A 13,634-nucleotide genomic window follows, 5' to 3' on the forward strand; every position below is an offset into this window, starting at 1 on the left:
GAAGATCTGTGTGCAGTAATCAGTCAGTGTATTTATCAGCATTGCAGGGACTATGATAAAACAGCACTCACATAGAAAGTGAACAAGAAGTAGAACACGTCAATTGTTCCAGATTTGCCATTGCATCGTGTTTATATCCAGTTCCTATTTAATTCACTTCTGACATGTCTGCATAGCTGATGGAAGATGAAATCTTGCATCTTCAAGGAAAAGATTGAAACAGTAAAATACAAGTATTTAAAATTTCTGGTATTTATGTATATGTGTAATATAACTGATTAATATTGGAAACTTATTTGAACAAAGTACTGTAATAATAGTAATAACTGAAGTTTGGCTAAATCTTTAAGGTATTTTAAACTAATGTTTTATGGCATTTGCATGGTTGGGCACGCCTTTAATCTCAGCACTTGGAAGGCTGAGGGAGGAAGATTGCTGTGAATTTGCGGCCAGCCTGGGGTTACAGAGTGAGTACCAGGTCATCTTAGGCTAGAAAGAGACCCTGCCTCAAAAGAAAAAAAGAGCCAGATGTGGGGGGTGCACGCCTTTAATCCTAGCACTTGGGAGGCAAAGGTAGGAGGGTCGCTGTGAGTTTGAAGTTCAGCCTGGAACTACAGAGTAAGTTCCAGGTAACCTAGGGCTAGAGTAAGACCCTACCTTGGAAGGAAGGAAGGAGGGAAGGAGGGCGGGCGGGCGGGCGGGAGGGCAAAGAAAAACAAACAAACAAAAAAGCCAGAAATAGTGGCTCCCTTCTACAATCCTAGCACTGAGGAGGCTGAGGTAGAAGGATCAGCCTGAATTAGAATAAGACTATCTCAAAACAAACAGGGCTGGGGAAACAGCTCAGTGGTTAAGATCATTTGTCACTTAAACATGAGGGCCGCTCAGGCAGGAGACCACCAAGTTCAACTCCTGAGAACCCACGTAAAAAGCTGGGTATGAGGGCTGGAGAGATGGCTTAGCAGTTAAAGTGCTTGCCTGCAAAACCTAAGGACCCGTGTGCGACTCTCCAGATCCCACGTAATCCAGACACACAAGGTGATGCAAGTATACAAGGTCACACATGTGCACAAGGTGGCACACACATCTGGAGTTCACTAGAGACCCTGGCATACCAATTCTCTCTTCCTCTCTCTCAGTCTCCCTACTGCATTAAAAGGGGGGGATGGTCTGGAGAGATGGCTTAGCAGTTAAGGCATTTGCCTGCAAAGCTAAAGGACTTCGGTTCAATTCCTGAGGACCCACATAAGTCAGCTGCACAAGGTGGCACATAGGCTGGAGTTTGTTTGCAGTGGCTGAAGGCCCTGGCATGCCCAGTCTCTCTCTCTCTCTTCCTCTTTCTCTCTCATGCTCTCTTAAATAAATAAATAAGTTTTTTTACCAAAAAGGCCAGTCTATTGGGTTTTCCTCAAATGAAAAAAAAGCTGGGTATGAATATATACATCTAAAACCCCTGCTCATGGGGGATGGCGAGCCAAGAACTGGTGGGGCTGGCTGACTGACAGCAGCTCCGGATTGGGGCACAGGCATAGTTCTTAAATTCTTACACACACATGGGGCACGTGCATCTGCACACACATGTACATACATAACCTATCTCACACACACACACACACAAAAAAAATAAAAACAAACAAACCAAAAAGCATGGTGGCAAACAACTATAATCCTACCACTTGGGAGGCTGCCATAAGTTTAAAGGGCTTCCTGTCCTGCAGTGTAGTTGATCCAGACGTGAGGCATTGGGGCAGGCCAGGGGATCACAGCAGCAAACTGGCTACTAATAACCTAGGGAACAGGAGCTCCTGAGGCAGAAAAGTGCATCGGGTCAAGGTGGGATGGATGACCAAGGCTTGGACTCCAGCTCCCACGGCAGACAATCAAGGCCAGTAGAAGCAGCAGCAGGGCAAGAGTCTCACAAAGGGGCAATGGGAGAGCACACCTGAGATCCCAGTATTCAAGATGCTGACACAGGAGGACCATGAGTTTGAGGTCAGCTGGCCCACTACCCCTATTTTGAGGAAATGAGCCTTATGGGTCAAGAAATTGCAGCAGAGGCCAGTAAGCTAGAAAAAGGCTGTAAGGGAGGGAGGAGAGGAAAGTGAGGAGAGGGGGTTATATTGTATATATGTAAGTAGAATAACAGATTATAGGTAGAGGAAAGGCCTAAGCGAGTCCAGGGAAGCAGATTGTATAAAACAAGGGTGAGATGGGGGGAGTCAATAAAAATTAAAGATATTCTGATTAAGATATATGAAAACCTACTTTTTTGAATAATGGCACATCCAGAAGCCATACACTTACTAGAAAATTTTCAGTGGATGGGATACCTTCCAGTGAGTTGTTGGCTAGGGAGGTCCCTGTTGCCTTCTAAACATTACAGGCTATTGCCAAGGCCATTGGTTTCCCTTCAGAAACAGACGGTAAGACCCTATTGCTGAAGACTTCACATGCCTGAGCGGCAAAGTCACTGAGAAATCAAGCTGGTGCTGAGCAGAAAACCTTCTCCCTGTAGACCAGCTGACTGAAAGCTGGAAAAAGCTGCACTGCATGAAGCCCTATGGGAGACACAAGTCATCAGTGGTGAAAACAGTGGATACTGGAAGCCTCAGACAGGCCAAATGACCAAACAGGTGTAATAGTGGCATGCTTGCTCTGCGGAAAACCAACTGCTCTCTAACTGGACTGGAGGCCCACTCTATGTGAGGGAATACTTGCCTGGTACACAAAACCTAATAAAAAACCTATGGCAGGGCTGGAGGGATAGCTTAGCAGTTAAGGCGCTTGCCTACAAAGCTAAAGGACCCAGGTTCGATTCCTTAGGACCTATGTAAGCCAGATGCACAATGGGGCACATGCACCTGGAGTTCATTTGCACTGGCTGGAGGCCCTGGCATGCCCATTCCCTCCCTCCCTCCCTCTCTCTCTCTCTCTTAAAAATAAATAAAAAAATTTTTAAAAGCCTATGGCAAAGGAGATCATGAGCCTTAGGGGTATAAAGCCTGCTCTTGTCTGGATAAATATATTATTCTCACCAAACTGCCCTGAAAGCACTACACTTCATGTTCATATTCATATATTAATGCTACTCTTACTTCTCGTTAGAGAAGCTTCTCTTTTCAGATGGCAGTAACCACTGGGATGACCCAAAAGGCAACATAGTGCTGAGAAGTGACAGAGGAGTGCTCAGCACTTAAACATCTCTATCACACCCTTCAAGGCTCAGGGTCCATTGTAGAAGAGGTGGCAGAAAGAATGTAAGAACCAAACGAAGGGTACGACTCCTTACAATGCAACTGTCCAGACAGAAATTGGCCTTAATATCTATGACCTCGCTGTACCTAGCAATACCTACACTAGACCCTCATAATAGGAGGAAAAGATGATGACATCAAATTAAAAGAGAGACTAATGGAGAGAGGGAGGGGATATGACTGAGAGCAGAGTTGCAAAGGGGAAAATGGGGGAGGAGAGGGAAATATCATGGTTTATTGTCTGTAAGTATAGAAGTTGTCAATAAAAAATAAAATCAATTAATTAAAATAAAAAAGAAGAAATTCCAGCTCAGGGCTAGAGAGACGGCTCAGCCCTCCTGCACAAGCATGAGGGCCTGAAGGGCCTGAGACTGCCACAGCTCAAATCTCTAAAACACAGAAGAACAGTTGGGCACAAACACTGTGATTGTCACCCCAGCCCCACAGAACATCAGAGACCTGAGAATCATCATCAGAGCCTGACAAGCTCTGTAGGTTCAAAACAAGGATGAGTTCAAGGCCACCCTGAGACTACATAGTGAATCCATGTCAGCAGCGTGGGCTAGAGCAAGACCTTACTTTGCAAAACAAACAACAACAACAACAAAAACAAAAAACAAAAACAAAAAAAAAGATCAGGCATAAGAACCATGAAGCTAGACAGTGGACATTGCACTCTGGCCACCACAGGAGAGCACCCTAGCCGCAGGCACAACACACCATGCTCATGCACGCACAAAATCCACCCCTTAAATTTATCCACCTCTGAAATTTAACCTATAGAAGCAGTAAAACATTTATGTAACCATATTACTAGGTCACTGGTTAAATAAAATACTATGCAGCCACTAAAATGAGAGGTGCAACACCATGTTCAGCTCTGATTTTGTTCTTGTCTCTGCTTTTGTGGTATTTATTTATTTATTTATTTATTTATTTTAAACAAGGAGTATATTTTTATTTTCTCTCTATATCTGTAAAACACTTAGGACCAACATTAAAAAAAATCTTGTGGAAAAATTACATTGCAATGGGTGGGGGTGTTACCCCCATGAACTTAGAGCAATTCTGATTGGTCCAAGAAATGGAAAAGCTACTGGGAGGATAGAAGAGAGGGAAGGAAGATAACAATTTACTGAGGGAGAGGGCCCTGAAGTGGGCCACGAGGGGGAACTGGAGGCCGGGGAGTGGGTCTGGGTGGAGGGAGGTTTTTCAAAGTAGGGACTGGCTCTAGCCCAGGCTGACCTAAAATTCACTATGTAGTCTCAGGGTGGCCTCAAACTCACAGCAATCATCCTACCTCTGCCTCTCAAGTGCTGGTATTAGACATATGCCACCATGTGTGGCCTGTGGCATTTGTTTGTTTTAAAAGTCTTGCTTGCATCTTGCTTTTTACCTTGAACAAAGTGTATCAACAAAAAGTAGGTATGTTGGGCTGAAGAGAAGGCTCAGCACTTAAGGTGCTTGCCTGCAAAGCCTAAAGACCTAGGTTTGATTCCTCAGTCCCCATGTAAAGCCAGATGCACAAAGTGGAGCATGCATCTGGAGTCTGTTTACAGTGGTTAGAAGCCTTGGTGCTCCCATTCTCTCTCCCCAAATGAATATTTTGGGGGGAGGTTTACGAAATAGGGTCTCACTCTAGCCCAGGCTGGCCTGGAATTCACTATGCAGTCTCTCAGGCTGGCCTCGAACAATACATCACTATGCCCAGCTAAAAGTATTTCTTTTAAAACTAGATGCGGTAGTACACACCTACAATCCCAGCACATGGGAGGAGGAGGCAGAAGGATCAGAAGTTCAAAGTTATTCTCAGCTACATAAGGAGTTTGGTTTATTGTCTATAATTATGGACGTTGTCAATAAAAATAAATAAGTCAAAAATAAGCATTTGAGGTAATTAGTTATTAAACATGCACTGATGCCGGGAATGGTAGCACACCTTTAATCGCAGTACTTGGGAGGCAGAGGTAAGAGGATGGCTGTGAGTTCGAGGCCACCCTGCAAATACACAGTGAATTCCAGGTCAGCCTGGACTAAAGCCAGACCTTACCTCAAAAAAAAAAAAAAACACAACCACGACAGGAAAGCTGGGGGGTGAAGCAGTGGGCATGAGCGCTGTGCAAGCTTGAGAGCCTGAGCTCTGTAGCCAGCACCCACACAGAGAGCTGCACGTGGCTGTGTACACCCCTCAACCCTGCACAGAGGGACGGAAACCGCAGGGTCATTCAGGGTCACTGATCAGCCAATCTAACGGAAGCAACGATGCCTGCTCCAGGGTCATGGAGGCACCCTGCCTGAAGGAAGTACGACAGAGGGGCAAAAGAGGAAGAGACCTGATGTCCTCCTCTGGCCTCTGCACATGCACGTGTGCACGGGGCCCACTCATCTGGACACATACACACAGCACACACACAAACCCAAATAAGTTTTAAATTTTTTTCAGAAGCAAGACAGGGTTGTAGAGAGGGCCTGGTGGTTAAGACACTGGCTGCCCAAGCGTGAGCGCCTGGGTGTGGAGCCCCCAAGCCCGCCTGAAGCCAAGCAGTGGCAGAAGCACTTGTCAACCCCAGCGCTACTGCAGCGAGAAGGGAAGAGGCAACGTGACTCCTGCGAGCCTGCAGGACAAGTGGCTTGGTAAGTACCCCGCCTCAGCCAAGGTGTAAGGGAATGACTAACCTCCAAGCTTATCCCCTGACCTTCCCGCAAATGCTGTGGCATGAATCTGCAATCACACACAGAAGCACACACACAAAGCAAGATGTGACCCAGGCATGACGACACATGCCTGTGATCCTAGCACTCTGGAGGCGGAGGCAGGAGAACTGAGTTGAAGGCCAGCCTGGGCTGCACAGCAACTTCCAGGCCAGCCTATGTTACATAAAGGACCCTGCTTCAAAAATATAAATATGTAGGGCTGGGGAGATGGCTCAGCAGTTAAAGCACTTGCCTGTGAAGCTTAAGGACTCATGTTCAACTCTTCAGACCCATATAAACCAGACGGACAAGGTGACACAAATGCACAAGGTGGCATACACACACAAGGTAAAGCATGCACCTAGAGTTCAATTATAGCAGCCAGAGGCCCTGGCACACCAGTTGTGTGTCTGTCTGTCTGTCTGTCTCTCTCTCTCTCTCTCTCTCTTGAAAAAAAAAAACAAGCAAGAAAGAAAATAGAGAGATATATTTACAATAACAAATTTAACCAAAAAACTTCTTGGTTTTGGTTTTACCATTGTTATTAATCACTTACTGCCTCTGCCAGAATTAACAGCACATAGCCTGATGTGCATTCACAGACACCAGGCCCAAGACATCTACCGTGAGCTCACTCCACACCAAACATAGTGAGCCACACACCCACCTGTGAAGGAAAGTGCTTCTACTATATGATGGCTTCGTAAGAATTGGACACGAATGTATTTTAGCATGTGACGCAGTGCTGAGGTACAGTGCCATCAGCTTCTGAAAGTGGGATCTGCTGTGACTTCTTGTTGGCTTCATCAGTGATCCTTATAAACACAAAATACTTTCCAAGAACCATAATGGAAAGTGGGAGGTTGGCATAGGAGAGTTGCAATGAGTTCAAGGCCAACCTGGGGCTACAGACTGAGTTCCAGGTCAGCCCAGGCTAAAAGAGAGAGACCCTCCTCTCAACTTTCAATTATCTCATTAGTCCCATTTCCTCCCTCTCCCTTTTTTTTTTTTTCTCTCAAGGCAGGTTCTCACTCTAGCTCAGGCTGGTCTGGGATTAGTCTCAGGGTGGCCTTGAACTCACAACAGTCCTCCTACATCTGCCTCCCGAGTGCTGGGATGAAAGAGGTGCACCACCACTCCCGGCCCATTTCCTCCATTTTTTAAGGCATGTGTGTGCGTGCATGCAAGTGGAGACCAGAAGATAACCTCAAGTGCTGTTCATCAAGAACACCATCCAGGTTTTTTAAGAAAAGGGTCACTTAGCCTAGGCTAGCTGGTCAGTGAGCTCCAGAGATCTGTCTGTTCCTACCTCCCCAGCACTAGGATTACAAGGCATACCACCATGTCCACCAGTTACTTTGGCATGTATGTGTATAATGTGGTGTGTGTGTGTGTGTGTGTGTGTGGTGTACAGCGTGCTTACCTGTAGCAGGGTGACCTCCCATGCAGTGGCTGGAAGTGGGTACTAGATATTCCCCCCCACCACTGCTCTTCTATGCATGCTTACTTGAACTGGAATCTCTACTGATCCTAGATCTTCTCTCTCTCTTTTTCCCCATGAGATCCAGCGACTACCTGGTCTCTGCTCCCAAAGGACTGGGGTTACAGACATGCATGGCCAACACCCAGCTGCTTATGAGGGGGCTGTGGACCAAACTCCAACAGTTTCTCAGGCCTCCTCAGACACTTAATGCTTAGGCAGAAAGTGCTCCTAACTGCTGAGCCACCTCTCCAGCCCATGCCCAGCATTTTTACTTGGGTCTTGGCAACCAACCCAGATTCTCATTCTTATAAGGCAAGTACTTTACTGAATATCTCCCCAGCCCCAGTTTTTTTTCCCTACAACAATGGTACTTAATCATTACTCAGTGATTGTACTGTTGTGTCATATATCTCATTGTATTAGCATGAAACTGCAATCTTGTTTTAGCACAATCCTGCTTCTTAAATTTTTTTAAGTTTGATTTTTTTATTTGAGAAAGAGGAAGGGGAAAAGGGAGGGATGGAGAAAATGGGCATACCAGGGCTTCTAGCCACTGTAAACAAACTCTTGGCACATGTGCCACTCTGTGATCTGGCATACATGGTAACTGGGAATCGAACCTGGGTGCTTATGCTTTGCAGACAAGCACCTTAACCACTAAGCCATCTCTGCAGCCCTTTAAAAAAATTTTCCGAGATGGTGTTTTACTACATTGCCCAGGCTAGCCTTGAACTGTAGGCTCAAGAAGCCTCATGTTTTAGATTCCTGAGGTTAACTGTACCTAGCTATGCACAAACTTTTATTCTTTTACAACTAAACTTTTTACTTTTTTATTTTTTTGTCCATTTTTATTTATTTGAGAGAGAGAGAGAGAGAAAAAGACAGAGAGAGAGAGAGAGAGAGAGAGAGAGAATGGGTGCACCAGGGCTTCCAGCCACTGCAAACGAACTCCAGATGCGTGCACCCCCTTGTGCATCTGGCTAATGTGGGTCCTGGAGAATCGAGCCTTGAACCGGGGTCCTTGGGCTTCACAGGCAAGTGCTTAACTGCTAAGCCATCTCTCCAGCCCTAAACTTTGCACTTTAAGGTAACTGCAAATTCACATGCTATTGTAAGAAATAATATAGGAAGACCTGCTGTAACTTTTGTTCCCTTCACATTGGGGACGGCAACTTCAGGACTGGAGCACATCACACAGGAGACAGACAATGACAATCATCATTTAGAACATTCATCAGTCAAGGTCTCTTCCTACTGCCTTTTTTAAAAAAAAAAAATTATTAGCATTTTCCATGATTATAAAAAAAATCCCATGGTAATTCCCTCCCTCCCCCCCCACTCTACTGCCTTTTGATAGACATAGGTATTTCCTGTGATAGAGAGGAACCTTTTTGTTTAAGCACTTGCCTACTAAAAGAGCTAGGCTAGGGCTGGAGAGATGGCTTAGAGGTTAAGGTACTTGCCTGTAAAGCCTAAGGATCCAGGTTTGATTCTGCAGAGCCCACATAAGTTAGATACACAAGGGGGCGCATGTGTCTAGAGTTCGTTTGCGGTGGCTCTGGCACACCCATTCTCACTCAAGTAAATAAATAAATGCAAACATACACTAGGCTAACACAACTACAACTGCTTTGAATACTCATGCCAGTTTTCGTATGAACAGTAATTTGCATTTCCTTAGGATAAAGGCTTAGGAGTGCAATTGTAAGGAAGCATATTACATATTAAAATGTTTTTAAGTACCCCCCCAAAAAATGAGACAGGTACCAAGCTCTTTTCCATGGTGACTATAGCAGTTTGAATGTGAAATAACCACCATAGCCTTATGAGCTTGTGATTAAGCCTCCTATTCTATCCCCACCTGGTGGCAATTTGAAAAGTGGAGGCTTGCTGAAAGAGGCGTGTTGCTTGGGGCTGACCTTAAAGTGTTAGAGCCCAGGCCAGAGCCAGTTCACTCCTCCAGCCACCTTCAGGCTAGCTGCTCAAGCAGTGATGCCCAGTCTCTGCTCTACCATGCTTCCCTGCCATGATGGAACATCTCTCAAAACTGTAGGCTGCAATGTTTAAACCCTTTCCTCCCACGAGCTGCTTTTGATTGGACACTTTGTCCCAGCAACAAGAAGGTGATCGCAACTGCCCTTGTAGCAGTTTACCTTGTAGCAGCAAGACGTGGGCCCTGTCCTCCTCCCCTTCACTAGTACTGGGGGCTGCACCACGTCACTTCAGGCATTGTTAGAAGTAGACAGATCACCACTGTGCATTTAACTTGCATCTCCCTGATGGCCAGTGCTATCGGACATCTCGTGTGCCCAGCTGCCACTCCATGTATTGCCCTTAGTGAAATGTCTCTGTACCCACTTATGTTCTAGCTGGATTATCTTCCTGTTGAGTCTGGAAAGTTCTTCCTCTATTGTAGATACTAGCTCTTGGTCGGATAGGTCATTTCCAAATAATTCCTCTCCATCTGTGACATGTCTTTTTATCCTTTTTTCCTTTTCAGTGCTAGGAGTAGTGCTTATGCAAGCTATGCAAATGCGCTACCACTGTTTTCATCCTCTTTTGCAGAGCAAAATTTTGATGAACGCCAGGTGCAGGTTTTCCTTTGTTGGATTACCTTGGGTGTCAATCTAAGCTATATTTGCCTAGCCAGACACGCAGGATATTTGAGGGTTTTGTTTTTCCCAGGAGTCCTGTACTGCCCCTCTGTGGTCTGCCTTACGAGAACAGCTTCTCTCACCCCATCCTTCCAACTTTACTTCAAAACTGTTTGGCATTCTACTTCTTTTGCCTTCCCATAGAAATTCTAAATTAATACTGTTTCTACTTTCAAAACCAGCTTGCTGGGATTTTTTTGGTTTTTTTGAGGTAGGGTTTCACTGTAGCCCAGGCTGACTTGGAACTCACTCTCAGATTCACAGCAATCCACCTGCCTCTGCCTCCCAAGTGCTGGGATGGAAGACATGTGCCACCACACCGGGCTTGCTGGAATTTTAACAGGAGCTGTTATTCACTTTTAATAGCCATTAAGCTATTCAAATTACCTATTTCATTTTGGGTGTCAGTGGCAGGTTGTGCTGGCTCACTTATATGAACATGAGAGCTGCCATATAAACTAGGCTGTCTTGAAGTCCACACACAGTATTATTTTGTTCATTAGAGTCTCTGATTTGTATTTTTCTTTTCTATTTTTATTTATTTATTTGAGAGGGAGAGAAAGAGATAAAGAACGAGGCAGATAGAGAGAATGGGAACACCTGGCACACCCATTCTCTCACTCAAATAAATACAAACATACACTAGGCTAACACAACTACTTTGAATACTCATGCCAGTTTTCATATGAACAGAAATTTGCATTTCCTTAGGATAAAGCCTTAGGAGTACAATTGTAAGGAAGCATATTACATATTAAAATGTTTTTAAGAGCACCCCCCCCCAAAAAAAAAGAGACAGGTACCAAACTCTTTTCCATGGTGACTATAGCAGTTTGAATGTGAAATGACCACCACAGCCTTATGTGCCTGTGATTAAGCCTCCTATTCCATCCCCACCCGGTGGCCTACACTGCTATACCTGGCATTTTGGAAGCCTGAAGAGAAAGGGATTGTAGATTCTTACCAACCATAAGAGGTTGGTTAAGAACCACCTACCAGGGCTGGAGAGATGGCTTAGCAGTTAAGGCTCTTGCTTATAAAACCTAAGGACCCAGGCTCAATTCCCTAGAACCCACATAAGCCAGCTGCACATGGACGTGCACGCATCTAGAGTTCATTCGCATAGGCTGGAGGCCCAGGCATGCCCATTCTCTCTCTCTCTCTCTCTCTCTCTCTCTCTCTCTCTCTCTCTCTCATAAATAAATAATAAAATAATTTTTTAAAAAAGAAGAATTGCCCTATCTTCAGAGTGGTGTCTGTCTCTTTACCCCACTCCTTTGCCAGGCACCAGCATGTCCAAAGACCTACCTCCTAGTGGAGAGGGGGAGCCAGTCTCTGGCCCTCACCAGCCCCTGGACTCTGTCCTCTGCAGGCACTTGGTCCAGCTGGGTCTACTACCTCACGTTTATCGTCTTCCTTCTTCCCATTTATGGGTCCCTAAGACCTGTCATTTCTTTTCCAATTCTCTCTAACTCATGGCATTATGCCCTTTTATTCACTGACTTTCATTTTAGAGGACATAACACAGCTCAAACAGTTTCTTGGATGCAGGCCTCTGAGACACAATGTTGGGTCTCAAATAAGCAGGCTGAGTATCCAGGCCCTAAACAGCAGCATACACAATAGCTCCAGGGCCAAATATCTCTTGTCACCTGCAAACTGGAAGATGTGGGTTTTCTCCTGTTCTATAACCCTCTTCTGGTGGAGCAGGGCACACTGCCCACAAGACCTTCAAGAGACACAGGTGGCAAGCTACTTCTGCATGAAGAATTAGAAATGGGGAGGAGGGTTCAGTGGTTAAGGCGCTTGCCTGCAAACCCTAATGATTCAGTTTCAATTCCCAAGTACCCATGGGAAGCCAGTGGCACAAAGCAGCACATGCATCTGGAGCTCATCTGCGGTGGCTAGAGGCTCAGTTGCGCCCACTTATTCGTTTATTCTTCTCTCTCCTCTCTCTGCTTATAAGTAAACATTTTTTTTTTTTTTTTTGGTTTGGTTGGTTTTTCGAGGTGGGGTCTCACTCTAGCTCAGGCTGACCTGGAATTCACTAGGTAGTCTCAGGGTGGCCTCAAACTCAGGGTGATCCTCCTACCTCTGCCTCCCGAGTGCTGGGATTAAAGGCGTGCGCCACCACGCCCGGCTGTAAACAAAGTATTTTTAAAAAGAATCAGAGACAAGTCAGCAGCTAAAACTTGGGGTTTTAAGTTTCCTGCTCATTAACTATGACAGCAGAAGCGGGACAGTGGGTAGGACCCAGGCTAACCCACTTAGGTGGAAGTGCCTGAAACGCTGCGTGGCAGGAGCGCGCCGAGGCCTGTGACGACTTACCTTCACCTCCTTCTCAATATAGTCGCTCAGCAGTCTGTCTGGCTCGACACGCTCAGGCAATGACAGCACCACAGTGTGCAGAGGGCGCCTCTCTGTCACCTTCTCATGGGCTTTCTTATCTCTACTCTTTTCACCTTTTAGGAATACTCGTTTAAATGGCGACACAATTCCAGGCTGCAGGCAGAAATGGCAATGATTGGAGTTCATTATTCACGTTTTGTGTTGCAACTACTGTTAATAAACAAAAGGAGCCAAAACGACTACCAGAGTCCCCATGCAGACAGGAGTTGGCTCCGTCAGCCTACGAGAAAGGACCAAGAACATACAAGGCTGAGGGAGTGGGCTCTCCAGGCCAGCTCGTGTGCCAGGGCGGGTAAGTGGCCAAGCAACAGAGGCCTATTTAGCAGCTCCTATGACACTCAGAAGATGAGCAACTTTAGTGGATGAAAAGATCCAGACTGGGAAGAATCCCCCAGAAGGTAACACACAGAAGGGCTGTAATTCCTCCCAGCTCTGTGGGCCCAATTCACTTCAGAGAGTGGAGGAGGCAGGTGGGACGTGTATCCGCTAGCAGGGAACGAGTCTCAGCAGCCAAGGCTGAGTGTGTTCTAGGGAAGAGCACGTCTAATCTGCATGGGCAACTCCGTCCCAAGGCTGGGCTTCAGGCCAACCAGCACACAGAACCACCACCTGAGCTCACAGCCTCAGACCCTGCTTGAACCTAACAAGGGCTCTGAGGCTCAACCTATAAGCAAGGTGAACCTGAAAGATAGAGAGAGGAGATCAAAGTAAATCTTGCCCACGAAGTGCCAGGGCAAATCTGAAGCCTCCTGATCAAGGCCTTAGAAGTCATCTCAAGTCCTGCTGAGATATAGCTGCCATCCCTGCTTTGTCACCCAAAGGAACATGAACCCAGAAACATCAAGACACCTATGTGCAACCTCGGCAATAACAGGTCACAAACATGGGTGTGTAGAGGCCAACCAAAACAGAGATGAAGTCACAGCTATTTTCTCTGTGATCCAATACCCAGCTCAGGGAGAAGCTGGTTAGCACTCTTCCTGAGGCCCGGCCCAGCATCCAGGCAGTACCACAAGCAGGCCCAGCTCGGACCTCTCCTTATCCCAAAACACAGTAACACAAAACTAAAAAAGCAGACAGGGCTGGGGAGATGGCTCAGCAGTACACTTGCTTGCAAGCCCTCCAGCTTGAGTTTGATCT

General features: G+C 46.0%; 1 protein-coding gene across 3 annotated transcripts in view; it reads right to left on the reverse strand.

Annotated features, from left to right (window-relative positions):
* Positions 1 to 13,634, reverse strand: part of Ccm2 (CCM2 scaffold protein) — a 66,243-nt gene that overhangs the window by 15,913 nt on the left and 36,696 nt on the right. For 2 of the 3 annotated variants that reach the window (XM_004652921.3, XM_045136181.1), the window contains one exon: positions 12,414 to 12,587. The exons of the other annotated variant lie outside the window; for it this stretch is intronic. In XM_004652921.3, coding sequence (XP_004652978.1) covers positions 12,414 to 12,587 — 174 coding nt within the window. The remainder of the gene's footprint in view (positions 1 to 12,413; positions 12,588 to 13,634) is intronic. 3 annotated transcript variants of the gene reach the window in all.

The sequence above is a fragment of the Jaculus jaculus genome, chromosome 16 (genome assembly GCF_020740685.1).
Source record: "Jaculus jaculus isolate mJacJac1 chromosome 16, mJacJac1.mat.Y.cur, whole genome shotgun sequence".
NCBI lineage: Eukaryota > Metazoa > Chordata > Mammalia > Rodentia > Dipodidae > Jaculus > Jaculus jaculus.